At 39.5% G+C, this 21071-nt stretch overlaps 1 protein-coding gene across 3 annotated transcripts in view; it reads right to left on the bottom strand.

The window, feature by feature from the left end:
- ATXN7L1 (ataxin 7 like 1) overlaps window positions 1-21071 on the bottom strand; it is a 116732-nt gene that overhangs the window by 29588 nt on the left and 66073 nt on the right. For 2 of the 3 annotated variants that reach the window (XM_050898167.1, XM_050898182.1), the window contains exon 4: window positions 3630-3852. In XM_050898167.1, coding sequence (XP_050754124.1) covers window positions 3630-3852 — 223 coding nt within the window. Of the gene's footprint in view, window positions 1-3629; window positions 3853-9018; window positions 9063-21071 lie in introns of those variants that run through there. The other variant, XM_050898175.1, reaches the window with a different exon arrangement.

Raw genomic sequence — 21071 nt, 5'->3', positions numbered from 1 at the left:
TGAATTTTGTTTCCAATTCCATGCTGCAGTAGGAATATCCTTAAATCTTGACTAGCTTCGCGTTCTCAACCTCAGTAAGAATAATGGTATTTCCTAACACAAAAAAATAAAGACTAAGAGATGATTAAAAAAAATCCTTTGAAAAGTGACATTATAAATTGTAAATGATTACCCATAGGTAATCATTTGTGATCCTATTTCTGTTTACAGAAAGAGTGTCAGTTTTCTACATGTTGATGAAAGCCACATCATTTCCATCTCATTTTCTTCATTTTCAGAACTTCTGGCAGGCAATGGCTAATCTGCATGGAGAGAGGTCAAGGAGACTTGCTTCAGCTGGTACCTCAAGGCTAGCTTTAACACTTTACCCCAATTTGACACTGCCTCAGGATCATGGATGGGTGGAAATGAACACCCTGTGGCATCACAGCACCAAAATCCTCCATGGCAGTGCTCAGAAGCTGCGCTGGGGCACGGCAAGTGAAGTGGCATCCTTTGGGCAGGTCAACAGCGAGGGAGAGAGCTCCTGCCCGCAGGAATGCCTTTTATAAAGGGTAAGTATCTGGGCTATTCTTATGAATTATGATCGCTTGTTCATTATTATTGTTATTACTACCAATCATCTTATTCTTTGCCTTTTTCTCTCTATTTTCTACCCTTTTGCTATACCTCTTACCACCTCAACTGCAAGCTTCAGAAAACGATGGTTTACATTTATCTTCTGCACAGCGCAGTGGTGCTCCAGCACTGCTCCAGTCTCTAAGCACTGCCGTATTAATAGCAACAATGTTAGAGAGATACAGGGGAAAAAAATCAGAGCTGACAGATATTTCTGGATGATGTATTCACAATAATCCTTCATATTCCAGCCACAAGAAGGGAAGTATTAAAACAGCGGCTACAAAAATGAAATAGTTCCAGATCTCTTTCATCTGATCATTCTGATCATGCTTTTTAAAGCATTAGCCGAGGAGCACCACGAACCTCGGCAGCACATCTTAGAACAACACAGGATGCAAAGAAGAGAAAGAGCTACTCGGCCAATGTTTAAGATGATGACTCAACCAAAACTATAATGAATTAAACAACAGAAGAGTTGGGTCTACATGCAGGCAGGCATGACAACAGACAGATCTACTGGGCCATGCTGTTGCAGAGTCCATTGCTGAAATACTACTACGGATTGTAACAGCTAAAATTTAAAAGAGATGCCGTATGAAAGGATCAGGCAAGCACAACCAAGGTTATTCCAGGTCTGGAAAGCAATCATTACAAGTGATACAACTCCTGAATTAAGCTAATCTGATAACTGTCTGGAAGAACCTATGTCAAGTAAATATTTGTGGTACAAGACTACAACGTAACAGACAAAAGCACTGAATTAACTGGAAGCTTCTGAGGATGATAAACCACAACACACTTGGATACATGATGAATCCTATTTGCATTTTTGAGACAAATGTATTTGTGTCAATTGAGTATTTCTGTCTAAAAGATAAGTGGGTGACATTCTATGGCTTGTACAGACAGCTGAATGGAAGGCATAATCTTAAAAAAGAATAAATTTTATGAATAATTTCTCCGTTGAGAAAATCAGACCTGCTGAATATTTTCTAGAATTCTAAATAAAAATTATAATCCACTAATGGAACAGGAACGAACACTTTCTTCTGTAACAGCTGTCAGCTCTCTATAACCTGTGATGATTATCGGACTGATTTTTTCTTTAACAAGTCATGTAATCTAAGGCACTTAACAGTAAATTTTGAAAGACAATTTCATTGATCTCCACTTCAGACTGTTTGTGATTTGTTATGTGTTTATTACAATATCTTTAACTACCATATGCCGCATTTTTCCCCACTGGTAAACAAAACCACAGTATTATCTCCCAGCAGAGCCGCAACAATTGGATAATTCACAGGTACAACTACTGACATATTCATTGCCAAAGTATTAACAGAGCAGTGCAACAGTTTTAAATGGCTAAATCTACCTTGTTAATCATCAGTAAATGTTTGGGATGTTTCCCAATAAAGGGAAAAGGGATTGATGGAAATGCTCGGTTATTTTGTTCCCTTCCAGCTTTTACTGACTGACAGAATGCCATCTGTTGCCAGAACGGAAGATATTGTTTATAGATTCAGTTAGTATGCTGAAATGTGGGTAAGTTGCTATCTGTAACACTAGGATAAGAAACGGGTTTACAGTCAATAGTGTTAATACTCTAAAGTTCTTTCTGATTTTCTTTTAATTAGACTTAAAAAAAAAAATCCTCTCCTGTATAAAATTGCTCTCCAACATTCAGAAGAAAAGGTCACTATTCAGTCAATATTTTTTTAAAATAGTAAATGAGGCACACCTTAACTAGAATAGCCCCTATCTCATCTCTCTGTGTGTGCGTGTATGTAATCTAAACATCCAAATTTTCTATTTTCAGAGTTTTATACCATAATTGTCCACAATGCTCATCATGCTTATAGAGCTGGTGGGTTCAGATTTATAGAAAGATTAGATTTTGATCGTTTGTTCCAGTGCAAAGTAAATTCTACAGCTAGGCAGAAGCTGCTCTCTTTGAAATCATACCAACTAGTGCACATTGCAGGTAGAAAACATGAGCTATTACTTTAACATAATTTGAGTTTATGCTTTGTCTCATGAGTGAATGGTTTGCATTAGATTATTTACTGCTTTAAGGCAGTTGTGTCCAGAAACCCTACCTAAAATCATGACCTTCTTATGCTAGATATTACATATAAAAGGGAAGGATCTTTACACAGTAAGTAGATAAAGCTTAAGAAAAAGGAAGTCCTACTATCTCAAGTTCACAGACACACAACTGAGGCCGATGAGACTAAGCCGTTACAGTAGCCTGTGCAGAACCAGGAACTGAACCCAGATCTCTTGAGTCACCAACCTAGTGACCTAATCACAAAGCATCTTTTCTGTAGATAACTAAAGACAAAACAGTTTCTTATGGGATAAAATAGTGACCCAGTTCTGCTCTCATTTACATTTTTGCAACTCTGCTGCTATCATCACAGTCACAGGAGGATGGGCCTGGCAGTCTCAAAGCCTATATGTGTATATATATCACAGCACATGATGTAAGACTCCCCCAAAATAGTGATTTTTGCAGCCAGAATTTTCTTCGGTCTTCTTATAAGGCATCAGACATTATCAAAATACAGTATGAGCTCCAACAGCAGCTGCTGTTGAAGATAAATGACTACAACCAGTAAGTTTTCATGAACATCAGCTAAGCCAATATTAAGAACTCTGCAAAAATTATCCTACTGTTTAAAAGCATCAGTTTTAAGGGCTGATACTGTAATGGAAGATGGACCTTAAAGATAGCAAACTGGGTCAATATCTCACTTGCTATATGCATCTTAGAAAAGCAGACATTTGATGGAACATCAGAAAAGTAATCCAGTCCTTTTTCCTCTTCCTATATATTTTTTTTAATTTAAAAACATCCCAGTTTCCTCCCTTAGGAAATGTAGAAGCTTAAACTGTAAACTTAGATAAGATGAGAACATGGATTTTTTTGATGACTGTGAAATATACATAGAGATACTTACTTTTTGAACACCAACATCTTTGGTAACTAGTATTTTGGTACTTACCATGGTTTATCCCGTGATACTTTTGAAGGAAAGACTGTGTGCTGTTTGCTACTGGAGGTAAGTAGATTGTCTTTGGGCGTTTTGAATGGCTTTGAGTTGCTGCTGACAGGGTTATGGCCGCTGATACAGGATTTCGGTTTCATCTGTACTAGGGATGTCCTGGAATTGCAGGCTGGAGAAGCTGGAGAAGGGGAAGGTTTACACATTGAACCGTGTCTTCGTTCTGTAATGGAAAAATAATAAACTTTACAGCATTTCATAGGCTAAAAGAAAAAAAAAGAAGTCAGGGAAGAGGAAACTGTTGTGAATGTCACCAAGCCAAATGATAATTAAAAAAAAAAATCAACTCTGTGAAGTGCTCTGAAAAATGTAAAAAATAGTAAAATAAATGCTAATAATCTCCCAGAAAATTTCACCAAGAAATCTCAAACCATTTTTTAAGAAATAAGCAACCACCAGCATCTGTGTGAGGTACACTAGGTGTCCTAGCTCTTTCACGTAAAAAGGAAAGAGGAGAGTATGTAACAACAGCTCAGATGACTCGGTGAAATACTCTGTGACAGACAGGAGCTTGCTTCTATAATGGTTTATGAAGAATTCATGTAACCTGATTATTGGGCAGTTTATGACTATCTTGTTTCAAGTTTAATGGGAAGCTATAAGGAAAGAAACCGGAAGACTGAGAAGTAGGTGGTCTACTGCTCCCAGCCCTTCCAGAGAGGCAGGCTCTGCCTGGTTCGTAGCTTGGAGGTTATCTCCAAGCACCAAGCAAGGTAAAAGCTTGTTTTTTTCCACACAGAGCAAATGGCAAGTGCAAAAAAGCAGGAAGTTTATGTATCAGTTACAAACATTGCATCTAGAGGTCAGGCCCTTGTGTAAGCACTGTTCACCCTCACACAAGAGTCCTCTTAAGTACTGCAAAAAGCAAGGCCTTGCTGACCCCACAACAGAAGAATAGGCTTCAGGACAGACAGACTTCAGTAAAATTGTTTGGGTTTGGTTATTATTGGTTGTTATTATTGTTTTTTAAAATCTAAATGCCCTATCCCTGATATTGTTAAATAAAAAAAGATTGTTTTAAGAAGGTATTTGGCCATTCTTTACAAATTATATACTTCTCCAGGGAAGAAGCGCTAGTGCTTGGCCAGCTGGCTGCATCACAGTGTGCTGCAAACAATGGGCTTGGTGCTGTGAACTTAAGCACAACTACAAAGTATTACAAGAGATGAGAGCTTTTTTTGCTGAGAGGTGCTATAAATCCTTAACAGTCCTGTCCCCCCATTTGCGGCAACACCCTTTCCCCAACCCCTTCGCCCTGCAGCCAGCCAGCCCTGGAGCTCCCCAGCCAGAGGCAGCGGGCAGCATGGGCAGGCTGGGGGAAGAGGAATTTTCCAGTCAGCAGCAGCTGACTCCAGCTTGCCGGCACCCTGGCACCAAGAGCCTCCACGGCGAGGATCAGCCAGGTACCCCCATTACTGACACAGTAATCAAACGCAGCAAGCGTAATTTAAGTATAGACCGAGAACTTCAGACAAGCTGGAGTTTCTCCTTCAACACGCAGCAAGACGCTTCCTTGTCTAAAGCCTTCAGCACTCAACTTGAAGAATCCAAGTGGGTGCTACTCTTTGAGCTTGCACAGCATTGCCCCGTCAGCCAAGAGCAGGTTAAGGAAGCAACAGCGACCTGCTGCTGCAAGGGAAGGTTTTGTATTTACATCACCAACCCTGCGCTTGCTAGTTTGGCATTTCAAGGATAACTAAGAAAAATTGTCCCACAGAGAATCAAAACATGGCAATTTGTCTGGCATCCTCACAAGTAAAAACTTGCCAGTAGTAGAAGGATTCATCCATGATTAATTTGCAATAGGCGAATACCTCAAGAAGAAAGAGAAATGCTTAAAAAAAAATGTAAAGAATATTCCAAACTGTTTCTATTTTATCTCCAATGACTAAATAAAGGCATTTTCTATTAAAGATCAAGCACTTCCATATCTTCATATTCACAGCTTTAATTACAAATGCTGAAATTGTCTCCAGATTCTCCTGCAACTGAAGAACAAAACAGTCTTAATTTTTTTTAAATACAAAAAGTATCTCCCCTCACCCCCCCAAATGCCAGCTGCCATTTACCAGTTTTCACCCCACCACACGTCTCGGTGTGCAGCCTCTGCCTTTAAAAGTCCTTTGCAGGATGCAGTTAATTTACATTCATTTCACTTCACATTTGTGGCAACAACCGTGTAAGCTACGCATCTGCCTCTGAAATGCAGAGTTCCATTCACAGAGTATTTATTTCGTTAAATAATAGTTATTGTTTCAAGATCCACCAACCTTCTCAGAAACAATTTAAATTAGCTTAATAAAAATTTGCAACTTTCCCATTAGTTACTTGAGGACTGATGAAAAGGAACAGCTATGTAACCAACAAAACCAAGCTGTATATAAAATGAAACTTGGGAACAAACATGATTTCCATACACAAATTATATAAATTTAGGATTAATTACTCCAATCTTCACCACGGCTACTGATTTTCTCAAGACCGACTACCTTCTAGTAAACTGTGTCTTTGATATCATCCCTATGGATACATTTGGAAGTGAAATACACTACTCTGTTATTAAAATTAATCTGCCGGAAAGATGGACATTCAAGATACTGACCATCTAAAATTATATTTCAAAGTCATCTAAGTATCACATGCCATAGCAAGTTATTTTTTAACAGTCTCTTTACACTGGATTTTTAGTCAAGCTAAACATTGGATGCTTTTCCCTAGACAAATTTCTCAATTTATTAACTCCCAAGAGCAAACCAGTACATTAACTTAGGATTTTTTACTATAACATAGAAAATGGTGGAAGAGGCACTGTTGTGATATGACAATGTAATAAAGTGCACCCCACTATTTTAAATAAATGTTTACTTAAAAGATAGGAAAGGAAAAGATTATAAGATTACTTATTTTATCTGACTGTCAGATTGGTGGTCATTCTTGTGATCAGAACCAACTGCTATATTTGGCGTTTCCTTTTACCTGCTCAAACTCCCCTCTTCCCCCAAAACATGGCTACTGAAAGTCTTCCACATTTTAGACAGACTCTGATACATATTTGAGAATTATCAGCATTACCCAGCTTCTCTTGAAATCTCCTAGAAGCAAAATGGAAATTATGACCACTGTAAAGTCATACAGGAGGAAGAACGTAAATAGCCAGTGCCACACAACCGTCGGTGTTCTCAGACACTGCTCGGATGGGTAAAATCCGCACGTTTACTCATGTAAGCGAACATCACTTTAGTGTCAGCAGGAGAAGATGGCAGCAACACCTTGCAGGTAGGGCCACAGTGGAGAGCTGGAAGAGTAACTCCCTCCAAGGGGGCAGAAAACCACTGTTTGAGCTGGGCAAGCACAGCCGCAGGAGGCTGGACTTGCTGAAGGCATGAAACCTCATAGACAAATCTCGATGGTGCGGGCATAAATCATAACTGCATATTGATATATTCCTTCTCAAGAGCTATTAAGTCACCTCTCGCTTCCTCCTTCCTTACTACATATGTGGTAGTGAATCAGCCTTAGACATTGGTAATAAGTTTCAAAGAATAATAATGGGAATATATGACAAAGCAAGAAGGCTGTCAGCTGTCAAAATCAACTGCTTAAACCAGGTGGCGGTGCTCCTCTATCAAACTGAGTTTCCCGGTCATCCATTTTTTAAAAATTTCTACTAATTTGTCTATTCATGTTTTACATATATACAACGAATTACACACAATATAAAAATCTGCTATTATACAGCCTATGTAATAAATTAATATGTGAATAAAAGACATTTGCACATCCAATAGTTGTTATAAAATTAGATATTCACATACTAACATATTCAGGAGACAACCATCCATCTGTGTAAAAATTTCCATGCTCGTTTGCAGTTCATGTGTAGACAGATCAGATCTAGCAGGGCAGGTGAACTCGTACACACACAGCTATGGACATGGCTGTCCCTGTTTACATACAGAAGTGGCATAGTCACTGAACATACATGAACCTAAAGCAGAATGAAAACTTTTGCCCCTAAAAAATGAAAAAATCCTGCAAGGCAACTAGAAAACCAGTTATCACTCATAAGATACTACCCTAAATTCTACATGCGTTTCAGTTTCTGCAGAAGCCTGCAATGCTATGAATGTGTGCTTAAGTTTAAAATATGAAAGAGAACTTTTCCTATTCATTTAAATACTTCCAAATGGATGTTTACACTCCACATAAATAACACATATTCTGTTTTGTTTCTAAATACCAGTTGCTGTCAAATCCAAGAGCAGAGAGAACACAATCAAAGTTACAATCCTCTTTACCGCATTAATCCTCCTGCAACCTCTCAGCTGTCTCAGCGCAGCCGCTGCAGCAAGTGACAAGCAACATGTGACTTCTGCTGTCAAACAGTTAATGTATTAATGACATTAATCTCGGAGGAAAGTTTAACACTCTCTCACTGAATTAACTGCACTTTCTAAAGAACCAATTTCAGATCAATATCTGTTACTTTTTCTAGTTAGTGGCAAGAGTCTAAAAGCCCAATGCTACATATTGTCCTAATGTGCATTGCAAACTCTACATCAGTAGCATTGCGAACGATCTTAAACTATTCCAGGAGATTCTCCACGTCCTATGGAAACATGGATATAGTCCAACTTTCTCAGCCAAATCTGAATTGTTTGTAGATGTGAAGTCCTTATGTTGTTGGAGACTTAACAGTCCCTGAACCTCCAGAGCTTCTCTCCCATGCCTTTGTACTCCATTTCTAATTCTCCTTCCTGCATCCTACACAATGCAACCCCCTACCTTTCCCCAAAACCTCTGCTGCAGCTGCCAAAGTCCTCTAGGTCTGCCTTTGAATCTGTAATTCCACTGGATCCTTTCTGACGGGTCACCAGGGAATACTAGCAGCTGTTTTGCAGGAAACGCCACATCTCCTTCTAATCATAAGCAAAAAAGCAAAGCAATAGAGAGGCAACATGAGCTCCACAGCCACAAGCACAGCGTGTGGGAAAAAGAGGCAAAACCACATTCTGAGTAGAAAGTCTCTTCTCGAATTTTTGCCTCGACTCTCTCACACAAGATCAAGCACTCACTTAGCTCACAGCAAACCTCACAGACAACGACAGAACAGTAAATATGTTGCCAGCAAAATACGCCAACCATATGTTTCCAGGTGGACTGCAGTAGTTTTGTACCCAAAAAGATCTTTATATGATCCTGAAACTGCAGATATCTCTTATTTGGACTACAAACAAAAAACATTTCTTAGTATATCCCACCTACATCCATTCTTACCCAACACGCGCTACTCAAAATTGATCAAATCAAGTGAACAGTTTTTGCCTACAGTTAAGTGTCTTCTCCATCGGTGAGACACAGAAGATTGCAAAGGAAAAAAGTCACGATACAGCTTGAGCGTAGATAAAGATATGCCTTTGGTCTTTCAGTATTTTTTTGCAGGTAGTTGAAACAAAACAAAAAAAAATTCCCTCTAACGTTGTCAGAAGAGAAAGACTAGAACTTTGTCAGCACTAGTCATTTTGAAACATTACTCTTATTTAGCACGATCCGACTTCCTGCGTACAAGAGGCCTAAAGCAAAAATCAATTTTAGGTTGACCCACAAATAACTCAGAGACCCAGTCTTACAGATTATAGCCTGGTATTACATTTGGTAGAAACAAACAAAACATAATTGCTAAAACCCAGAAAGGTGAGAAAGTTATTTGCCGTTAGTAAACATTTACAGTAATACAACTCCTTTTAAGCTTGTATTCATCATAACCCTTGAGTTCATAGCCCTTTTACTTAAAATAGCATAAAGTAACTGATCCGACTGCCCTTAACACAATATGAATACTGTTTGTTATTCCCCATTTACAATATTTAAGCAGATGGTAATGAAATTTAGTATCTCATCCACAACGAGATTATGTTCCAGTAACATATCACAGTCCTGTTGATGAAGATGTTACTTATGGTAACTCCATACACTACCTATGCAGAAATTACAGTTTTTCTATTTACAGCATATCCTGAGGTGTTTTGTTGCACAGCCCTTCACTATGCAAAGTTGAGCAATGTATACTTACAATTTCAGTAAATAGTAAGTGAAACCTGCCACCTTGTACTGATCTCAGTTCAAAGTTTGCAAATGTACTTGGCATTAATTCTAATAAAACCAAAACAGAAAAAACCCACACATGCCCAAAAAGCGACAGCCAGCGACCAGAAAACTGAACAACTAGACTGCTCGCAGAAATGTGTCGTCCTGCAGTAACTGGCAGCTGGTTCATAACAAGAGTTCATAAACACCTTGTAAGCACTTTCATTTTGCAGCCACAGTCTGAAAAAAACCTAACAAAATCCAGTACATGAGGTTAAGCAAAAATAAACTTGGATTTGATGTTAGCAAACTACAGCATAACGTTGCAAGACCGAAGGATAACTTTACCAGCTTTTCTGACAAAACACTATTCCAAGTCCAGCTGAAAAAGTTTGGAAATAATATCCGCAAACCGTTCCACCCTTCTTGCACTGCGCACTGGAAAGGAAACAGCACAGTCGGTTTCATTTTGATACTTCTTGTAAACTGACAAAGGAAATAAACTGCCAGCTCAAACCCCCGGACTGATCCACTGCATAAAACGCTGCTCGACAATCGCAAGCTTCATTCCAGGTCAAATGACATAATTGGGAAATTATCAAGTGCTAAAATAACCACCGTTCTGCTGGTGTTTATTTACAATAAACACAAGCTTCACTTTCTGACATAAACCCACTAAAACAATTCTCCATTTCACAAAGTCTACAAGCGAGTAGGATCAGCAAAATTATGCAAAACATCCTGCTAGAAGAAGAAATGTAAACTGAGCCACTTACAGAGAGAAGCAGGCTGCCAACTTAATCTGATTCTACGACGACTGTAAACATGTACTTTTGGAACGTGAAACGATTCACATTGCCACAGATGCCGTCAGAGAAACCCAGCAACGTGATTAGGTATTCTGCACACGGTAAAAAATCAGGCAGATGACCTGCCGCAGCAAATACCAGATCAGCGCTCGCACACACCAACTGTTTTGACTACAGGCACTTGTTAAGCACCAAGTTTCAGGTCCTACCAGTTGGACACCAGAACTGATCCTGTGCCAAGAACAACAAGAGCTGAAAACGGCTGCGGGGTTTTTTTCTTTTCTTTTTTTTTTTTTTTTTTTTTTAATAATTGTTGATACAACTCAAGTAACTGCAGAAATGAACCAAAGTGCAAAATTAAAAGCAGCAAAAAACACAAGTGTATATTTAGAGGAAGACACTGCATTTTTTTCTGTCTTGATTCAGGAAAGGAGGAGGGTGTTTGTGTTTAACACAGTCGGACGAACCTGCTCTTTTCCTGAAAAATCTTTTATTTATGGGGTAACTTGGCACTTGCCAGGGTAATTATAAGAGACAGGAGGAATAATCTCTAGAATATCACTAAATTACACTTAAGTGGCCAAATCTCTTAAAACCGGCCAAATTCCATAAAAAGCCACACACTCAGCATTTCCCAGAACACTTCCATTCCTCTTTGGTAGAAAGCATAAAAAAAAAAAAAAAAAAGGGTCAAACAGAACTCCAGCACGGCAAAAAAATGCTTCAAATAGTGCGATTAATTACACTAAATGTAAAATGAAGCTGCTGGGTACTTCTCTGCTTCTTTTGCAAGGATTTTGAGATCTAAAGACGAAGCTCCAAGGTATCACTGATGTATCAGAGAGACAGGAAAATGATGGAAGAGCGAATACCTTGCCCTGGTGACAATGTCAGTCTTCACATCACTGAGCTGGAAGACCTAGATTTAACTCTGGTGTCAAGGCCCGTTTCTTTGGCTATAAAAGGGGATATTAATGATTTAGGGTATTAACTTGATTAAAAAAAAGAGTTAGAGATTTAAGCAGGAATTCATCACTTCTCGTAATGACACAATTCCACACGTGTAATCAGCATTTGCCACCTGACGCACTGCTACTGCAGAAAAAACAACAATTTTCAGCTATAAGTCATACATATTTCTCAGCTCAGCAAGGCCAAAAATCCTCAGGCAAAAAAGAAATAACAGAGCAAGTGAATCCCAGGTACACACTTTTTTGAGTGACACTCTACCAAAGAAAAGCAAGAAGAGCTTATGCACAGAAATTTCCCGTTCTGCTGGCGGAGATGCTCTGGTAGTCCAACATAAAACTAGTGAGACATCCCGATGTGTCTGGTACGTTTGAGGTAAATACCATCTCACACCTCGTGTCCGGTGCTTACACCACAAGGACAGCCCTCACCATCCTTTTGCACCAGTTCCTCTGCACTGGTATCTTATTACGCGCTGACCACTGTAATGGTATTTCCACCATTTTCGTTCTCAGAGCAAGGAAATGTATTATCAGCCCTAAATTTAGGGCAGCTACATCAGGTGAAATGCTAAAATATTTCTAGCAATCAAGCAACAGTACTTTCCTTCAAGCAAAGGTAAGCACCGCCGACAAATCAGAATTTTGTGGGTGATTTTATATGTGAAAAGAAACCTTTTATTTGGCTATTTGTTGGATGTAAGAAAAAAGTACCTTTACATTTAACGCTGAAATATAATATGAGCAACAGCACTTGTTTATTAAATATACAAATTTAAGAGCAACTCATGTATTCATTCCTCCAAACACCCGACTTAAATAATTTTACTCCAGACACACTGTTGCAAATAGAGGAAAATTTACTATTGCCATCCTCTCATGCTTCATATTGTGTAACAGACCTGTTTCCTCAGGCCTCAGGCAGATCTTTCACATTCAAGGTCATTTGATGATACATATTTTTATTTATTTACTTATACTTATCAGGTAAGATATTTCACTGTATCTCTATCTCCATCTTTAATGATATTTACAAAACAATAACAAAAAAATTGATTTATGTACATTATTGTTTTAGGAAATCATCAGATGTTTCCCCTCATCTATCATAAAACTATTACAGAAAACTGATACTTCTTTAATGGTTTACTTAATCCAAAGAGATATAACAGCATTTCTTTTCACAGATAAGAAAAGATAAGCCATAGAAGAGTGAGATGGGACTATTGAGGTGGTTTGGCAAAAAACAATGCTGTACTACGACTCCAAGAAAACAAGCTATTGTTTTTAGGAGACTTATGTTCTTCATCTGTTTTTGTGCACAATATCATGTCAGATTTTATTCAATATCAAGATAAGACATCACCAGCTCATTTTATTGTTCCTTGGAAGAAACTTGTACAAAAATGGTAACTTTACTGAAATTAGCCCAGAATAATACCTTTGCAGGACTTTTATATAATCTATTGTTTAACCCTTCTGGCTTTTTCAGCTCTAACTGTTATTTGGGATCCAAAACCAGCATCTGGTGAAACAATATATTTCTTAACAAGCTGTTTTATAAGCAGAGAAATAATGAAAAATGTTTTTCTAAAAATCCGTGGGTTTGATCCCTAAATTTGCTCTGTCTCTGTTACCCTGAGCTTCTCTGCCCCCCCGGACCCTCACTGTTTCATCCCATATCCACAGTCCTTTGCTCCCCAGCAAGAGAGACAAGATAAACTCTGTCTGGTCTGTAGGTACACGTGTGACAACTGTCAGTACAAGCGTGCTACTGCCACATGAAACACTGTTCTCTGGGGGCACATTAATTAAGGTTTCTCTCCACAGTTGCTGATTTTCACAAGATTACCGAAACTTCATATTTTTGAACCAAATTAGCAAAGATTTAAAAATTCTTAGACAAAATTGGTATAATCACATAAGCCTTATTGCTATTATTATTACTACTACTACTACTACTGTCATTATTACGATAATTATCATCTTTTAGGAAACTCAAGTTAAAATTTATATATGAAATTTTTTTTACTTGCTTTTCTGTGTTTGCCACTCCTCATGGATATTCCCAGGTATCAAATTAATCCCCTTGGAATATTCTGACATCTTTTGAAAATCCAGGTAACCAAACAGATCTGCCCAACTAAGGACACTGTTTCGTTTTGAAAACTGAATGAGCTTATATTTAAGTTTCAATTCGCTTTATCAAACCCTGCTACAAAAGCAGCATAACTGTCAGTGCAGAATATTTCCTCATTCCAGACGTTTTACATAAATCAGCTCACTCATCTTTCAGGCACATTATTTGCCATAGGTAATAAAATCTATTATTTAGAATGCTGCAGGAATACCCACAAGTGATAACCCTCTAATACACAGCCTCCAAAGTGAATGTGCAAAATAATTCCTGAAGAGGTCACTTGTTCCTGTTTCCCTCACTACATACAATAGCTCTTAAAAACAAGAAACCAAACTCTCAACCTTCTACAGAACAAAACTGAACAGACAACACTGAAAGACATACTCAAACACAAAAGTGGGTTTGTAGGGCATTTTTTATCTGTTCCTCTCCCTTAAAAATCTCTTTAGTTCTACATTTACATGCAACTTCAGATCTAAAAAGATGGCTTCTATTTTAACTTGCATCATTTATGACTTCTAACTGTGCAAACTAAAGAAACTCAGACCTAATCGCACATGAATGAAATAGATGCACATCAACCTGAGAGTCCAAGTGACAACTACTTCGTATTCTGCCTCTGAAAGCGCCTCTTAACCATTCTTCACTGCAATGAACTTCACGTATTACAAATTACTTGTTTTGGATAAACTATTTACCTGTTCACAATACAGCTTTCCCGTCATTGCCCTGAATAGGAGAAAGTGTTATATGTCTACAATTTTAAATGTCTGTTCTACCTACATAAAAGATTTCTTTCAAATGGGCCTTTACTCAGTTTTTTCAAGCTACTATATAATGAATAACAAATCGAGACTTCCCAAATTTGTTGAAGCATGGTCAGTGTTTCAGATGCTGTGTGAAGAAAGGTATTTTCCAAGGCCACACAGCGATTAGAGTGTGGATCTGAATTTAAGGCATTCCAAGTTTATTCATCCACTCATGCTGCCTCTGTCATGTATTAATGTGGCAAGAATGGCACAGGGGAAAGAGACAGATGATTTCCATTACAACTACCTACAAAGGTGCATGAACTGCACAACGTGGCACAGCTGTGACAGCACAGCTGTGCAATTCAGCTTTCCCTCCTACCACTTCCAATGCCTTGAACAACCTGTCATCCAGTGCAGGTGGTTCCAACTTTCTATGCATCTTCTCAGAAGCACACACATGCTATATTTTAGAAAAACTTTTAGGAAAAAATAAATGTGTAGATGGTCATCAGCTGAAGACACGGGATATTTTTCCTATGAAGTTCTCTAATTACTTTCTATAATTACTTACATAAGCTCATTGAGGAAAAAAAAATCACTTCTTATTAAAACAAGGCATAGCTCAACTCAGAACAATTCTTGCGAGTTTTAACATGGACAGTAAGCAAACAAACCAAGATCATTAGAAGTCCAACTTGCAAGCAAGTCCATACAAAGTAATGTACCTTCTTTACCTGAAGACATTTAACTATGAGATATGCAGCAAGAGGTCTCCGAGAACAAGCACGCAATAAACATCTTTCCAAGGTATCAAATGTTTGACATGTATCAGTCATTTTTGATTTAAAGCACCCGACTCAACTGGAGCATAGGTAAAACATATTAGGACGATAATTTCCTACCAGGGCTTAGCTGGCTTTTTATAGTGCTAGAACCTGGCTTCATCCATGCTTGGTGTAACATGTCACTTCAGGTGGGAAGAATGAAGAGTACATCTGTTTGTCAAGAGACCAGAGTAGCCTTTGGTCAGCCAAGAAATGATTACAGGGGGAGTAAGCTTGGAAGCTAACAGGAAGAAGAGAAAACAATTTTAAGACAAGGATTTCAAAGTGGGTTATTTATAGAGTCAACACTCAATTATCCATGGTCAGATTATCTGTACCAGAGATGCAGAAACAAATCAGCCCCAGCTGGGTCTCATTAGCCTAGGTGCAGCTCGGTGCAAATGTTCCTATACTTCTAGGGATGGCGTGGGTCCAGAAATTATGCAACAACTTTTTTCAGCATGAAAAGGACTTAAGTCCTTTTTTTTTTTTAGCACTTCGGTTGTCTCTGTATGGCATTTCCAAAAGCAAGAGCATTGGGGAAAATGGCAAAGACTCCAGATGAAGCCACCGTCTTCCAGCGTTAACCCCGTGCTCTGGGTCCCAAGAAGTTTTATTAACTCGGGCACAGCGTCAAGCCCGAGCTGGCTGCGTGCATTCCTGCCATGCTGCGTCAGGGCTGTGTCGTCCGCCTGGATGCCAGGGAGCTGGGGAGCTCGGTGCAGACAAGCACAAGGTACTTGTGACAACGCAGGAGCCGGGCAGCAGCCAGGATGGCAAACACTAATAAACCCAAATACAGCTGGGATGGCCTCCGTGCAGAGGGACTGAGCTGTGAGATCACTTGAGATTATGATTTACAGTTAAGTCATTTAAACGAGATATTCTAAATAAGGGAAAACTTAAAACACAAGTGCTTTCCTAACTGTAAGAAAAACACAGCAACAGACAATACCAATCCAGCTTGAAGCTGTTTTCCCGGCCACGATGCCAAAAGTGTAATTGACAGTGAAATAAAAAGGTAGACAGGGAAGGAAATGGAAAAAATCCAACATTCTATTTCCTACCTGCCAATTGCTTCCTCTGAATCAGACTCTCTGTGTTCATGCTGAAGGGCTGAAACCTTTCTCCATCTGTCAGGAGATAGCAAACTCCAGAAGAGACTTTATGCTCTTTAGACTCTTCTGGAAGTTGTCCCTCCTCATCAAATTGATGCTGCTATAGTTGAAAGAAATCCTACTGTTTAAAGATAACAAGAGATACTTCTAAATTGGAGGAGTTTGAGATTCAGTTTATTTTTTTCCAGCAATGGGAGTCACTTGACCAAAGAGGCAGGGAAAGGACAACAAGCAGGATACTGGCATGAAAAATCTCAGCTATAATCAGCTGACTCCAGCTTGATTACAGAGGAGGAACTAAACTCTGTATTTGGCAAATGGATCACAGAGCAAGTCTTTTCTAAAGCTTTTTGCTGAGTCTGCCAATTGGTAGCTAGACAGTACAGCAGATTTAACCACCAATGGCTAACAAGTGAACCAAAACTAACCATGCCTGAACTATCACCCCTGGGATTTGCCTACTGTATCCAAACATTGAGAGAAAAAGGTTTATTTACACTGAAGAGTACGTGTAGCAGAGAACTGCTCAAGTAGTTTCAAATGATAGCAAGAAACAGAGGGTCACAGCTTAGGACGAGGTAGAAGAGGGTTACCTATCCCACCAGAACATCATTGTAACACTTGAGGAAATCTGCAGGTCCTAAATCTACAACCTTATTACCTCTCCTTTCCTTCTCCCTAGTCCCAAATGCCTTGACTTTCCAGGTTGCTTAAGGTCTGAAAAACAAGTAATTCAAGAAAAACAATAGTTCAAAACCAAAATTCGCTATGATAGATGTTACTTATCAGAGAGCTCTGGCAGTTTTAGTTGTTACTATATCTCCTCACATTTCAGATCCCTAAATGCCTACTGCCTGAAAGGTGACAGCAGCGGAAGTTACAGAAGGTTTATTGCCTTTGCTGTTTTACCTCAGGACATGAAGTTTATTCTCGGTATTAGGGACTAACATATTTTGGAAGGTGTAACATTTAGCAAACAAAAACAGAAAACATATCTTCTGCTGTACAGTATTTGCAGGTCTTGTGTATGGTATTTATCTTGGAATACATACTAATGAGGACAGCAGCACAAGCACTAGAAGGGAGAGGACTCAATTACTGTAAACAACTTGGAGCAAAAGACGAAGACCGTTAAACATTCAACAATGCACATCAAGGGAAGGTTTAAAAGTTTTCACCTCTTATTTACTGTAACAAGTTTAGGTCAACACTCCCCTCCTCCCCCCCATCAAACTAGGAAACACCATAAATGCAAAACCACTGCACTACCTCACTGCCCTGCTGAAAGTCTCAATCGCTGTAAGGTTTGAGGAAAGACACCCAAGGTATTTCCCCTTGCTGGGGGCTACAGCCACAGCAAATTTCAGCCTGTAACTTCCACGTAAATTAGCTGCGTATCTGTCAAGCACATACACGCGAACCGCACTTACATAAACTTTCCGCTCCATTACTGCTCCCCCCACCCCAAGATATCAATTCCAGCCAGGAACCTGATTAGCAACAGACTGTGAAACACTTTCAGAGAACTCCAGAGGTGGCACTTACAAAAGGACAGTGAAATTTTATGGCCTGAAGGCCCCACAGCAAAGCATGGCGGCTGGCATCGGGCCTTGTGTGTTACAGCTGCAGTCATACCACGGATCAAACAGAGATGCAATTCTATTTCTGTTCTTCCTCCCTTTCAAATCATTCCTGGCTCACCTTTGGCTTCAACCTGGTATAATACATGGCTGAATTACGGTGTAGGAATAGAGACCGGGCACGTCGTATAACATAACCTTGAGTCTTTCAGCAACTGCTTCCTAGAATAGGCTGCTCTCATCCTGCCAGTGCAGCATGTATTGCTGTCCCCAGATGTAGCCTTGTAGATTCAGTACATTGAAACAGGCTTGCTGAACCCGCTTTCACAAGCAATCTTGATTCATCCTGTATTGGGGACCTCTCTCTTTTTAATAATTTTATGCCAATTTACCAGTCACAAATCTTACATGCTCCCCCCGCCCCGGTTAGCTGTAAAATTGTTAAATACTGTAGTGATATGGACTACTTTTGTATGACTTCTGTCTTCCTCTTCATAATTACCTGTCAAAATCTGTTACACAGCGAGTTTAAAACAAATCATTCTATGCTGGTTTTGTATTTTAATTAAACATACAGCAATACTGGTCAGATACCTCAGGATATTTCTAGCTTTACAGAAATCAGAGCTCATTTAACAGCCATAGTATTTCACAGATTTAGACAGATACCACTTCCATCAGATAACACTGGTTTCAGGTAAACAAGCAGGTTTTCTTTTTTCCCCTGAAAACTCTAATAAAGTTTTCTAGTGTCACTTAGATTTCAGAGTTGTAACCATTTAAAAAAATAATGTAATGGAGATACGGAAGTTTAAGTTTTTTTCTCCTTCTAAGTTCATTAGTACAAATAGAGGGAGGCTGTAATCCATGCACACAGCAAGTAATTCAGCTGTAATTCATACTACAGCATAGCAGAGGTAAAGCGGTAATGCCGACATTAAACCTGATACTACGTAGCCCTTAAAGCTTGCAGGTAATCCCTCTCTTTCCAAGAACTCCACACTGAGAGGAATCAGATACATTTAAAGAATAACTCAGTATCATGAAAGTACTCACTTCCTTTTAATTTAAACTTACACATCTAGAACCATATCAAAGCTTCCAAAAGCAAATGCTCAGCAAATGCCTTGTTCTTTATTTAAAAAGCTCTATGGAATATATAGAAAAGAGTCCATAAAAAGTTGACAGCTGCTAATTGAAGAGTCAGCAGTTTCCCATTATAGTGGCACATTGTGTTTAAACTGCTTTGGCACCACTGTCATGTTATTAATCAAATAAAAAAAAAAACCCTTTGAATGACATATTTCTAAAATACTACCTATTACCAATGTAATCAGACACAGTTCACACTATTGTTTTTTTACCACACTGTGACATGTGAAATATATGTGGCAGAGCAAAACATAGAACATACAAATACATACTATGCATATGGGAGAAATCATGACAACTTCTTTGCATATATGGGTCTAGCTAACTTTCTAGTTACCTGCCTCTGTTTTTCTTTAACCTTTCCAAAGCAGCTGCAAATGGAGCTTAGTGTCTGCTCACAAGTTAAAAATCTTTGCAGTAATTTGTGTACATTTGTGCAGATAAAAATAAAAATCACAGACTATATTAGATTCCAACACCGTAAGCAACATGAGCTATCGTATTTGCACAACAGCATGCTGATATAGTTGGGGAAAAAAAAAATAATGACAGTACAGATAAGCAAGGGTCAAAGTTCTGGTTATGCTTGAAGTTTCAGTATTGGCACTTCCTGTTCTGAGACCAAAATACTCTTAATTAAATCTATTTTGTCCTTCTATGCTAAAGTAATGAACTACTATTCTCCCCTCCCTTCATATATCTACTTCTGCTCACTTACATTGTCATAAACCATTAGGCCAGTTTTAAAAGGTCTTCAGTCCACAGGAGGCATTGCCACAATTAGTCATACAGGCCAGAGCTGCGCTTAGCTTTCCTGCACGAAGCGCAGCCCAGGAGAAACCTCCCGGAGCGGGGTGGGAGTTGCAAGGTACCCTTGCACCCTTTAACATCTTGGCCAGTTTGGAGACCGTTAAGAGTTGCTGACAACCCTTCGGTACATGCCACCTCCCTCCACATTATACAGTTATCTAAAACTGTGGATGTTTCTCTCCAGCAACAGTTGCGTCCTATAACCTCGTGCGGGTCCTGCAACAGGTTTCTCACGCCGCTCATCCTCAGTGGCAACAAACCAACCCAGGGCCTTTAGCGACCCAGACTCACATTCAGACCCCGCTCCAAAAAACCCATCAGCGACACCTTCCCCTGGTGTGCTGACAGGTCCACCTACGGAGCCTCCGGAGCCCACCTTCGGCAGAGGCTGCGAGGCTGCCGGGCCGCCCGGCGCGGTCAGCGGCGGGGAGGCTGCCGCGGGAGCCGGGAGCGGGCCGGGAGCTCCCCCTCCCGGGCCCGCCGCCCGCCGGCAGCGCCCCGTAAACAAGAGACGTATTTATTGACGCATGCTCCCGGGGGGAGGGGGGGGAGCATTAATCTTTTTTTTTTTTTCCCCTCCCTATTCAACACAACGAGCAGGAAAAGCCCAAACAGCAAATAGCTCAGGATCGGCAGAGTAAACGCAAAAATTTTCATCGTGAAAACCCTATTTCATTTATCACTTGATTCTTCTCCTGAAAAGCTGTCAAACTCCTAATTTAGTTTAGGAAGGCAAGTCCTTCAAGCAGACAACGAGCCAGCAGCTCCACAGCTTCAGCCACCTCCAGTAAGGTTACACGCTCCGTCCACCTCTCTCAGACTCTAGCACTTGCTAAACTCCACAGAATAATGCACAGTAACCAGTAATTAAAAATTACGCTTCTGAGAATCTGATTGTCTTTAATTTTTTACACAGTGGTGTCCAAGTGCACCCAGAATTAAGATCCTGTTACAGTCAGCTGCTGGATAAACACTAAGTTCTTTATCACCTATTTTTCTTCTTACAAGTACTCCGTACTCACAAGTACACAGATATCAGAGCTATGGTGTCACCACCCAAAATAAAAAGCTACATCAACAAGCTGAGCTTTGCTGCGGCACAGCTCTGCGTGTTAAAGCATCCTCAAGCCTAACCTCACCCA

This window comes from Gymnogyps californianus, chromosome 1, assembly GCF_018139145.2.
Source record: "Gymnogyps californianus isolate 813 chromosome 1, ASM1813914v2, whole genome shotgun sequence".
Lineage (NCBI taxonomy): Eukaryota > Metazoa > Chordata > Aves > Accipitriformes > Cathartidae > Gymnogyps > Gymnogyps californianus.
This window is presented reverse-complemented; position numbering and strand designations above follow the sequence as displayed.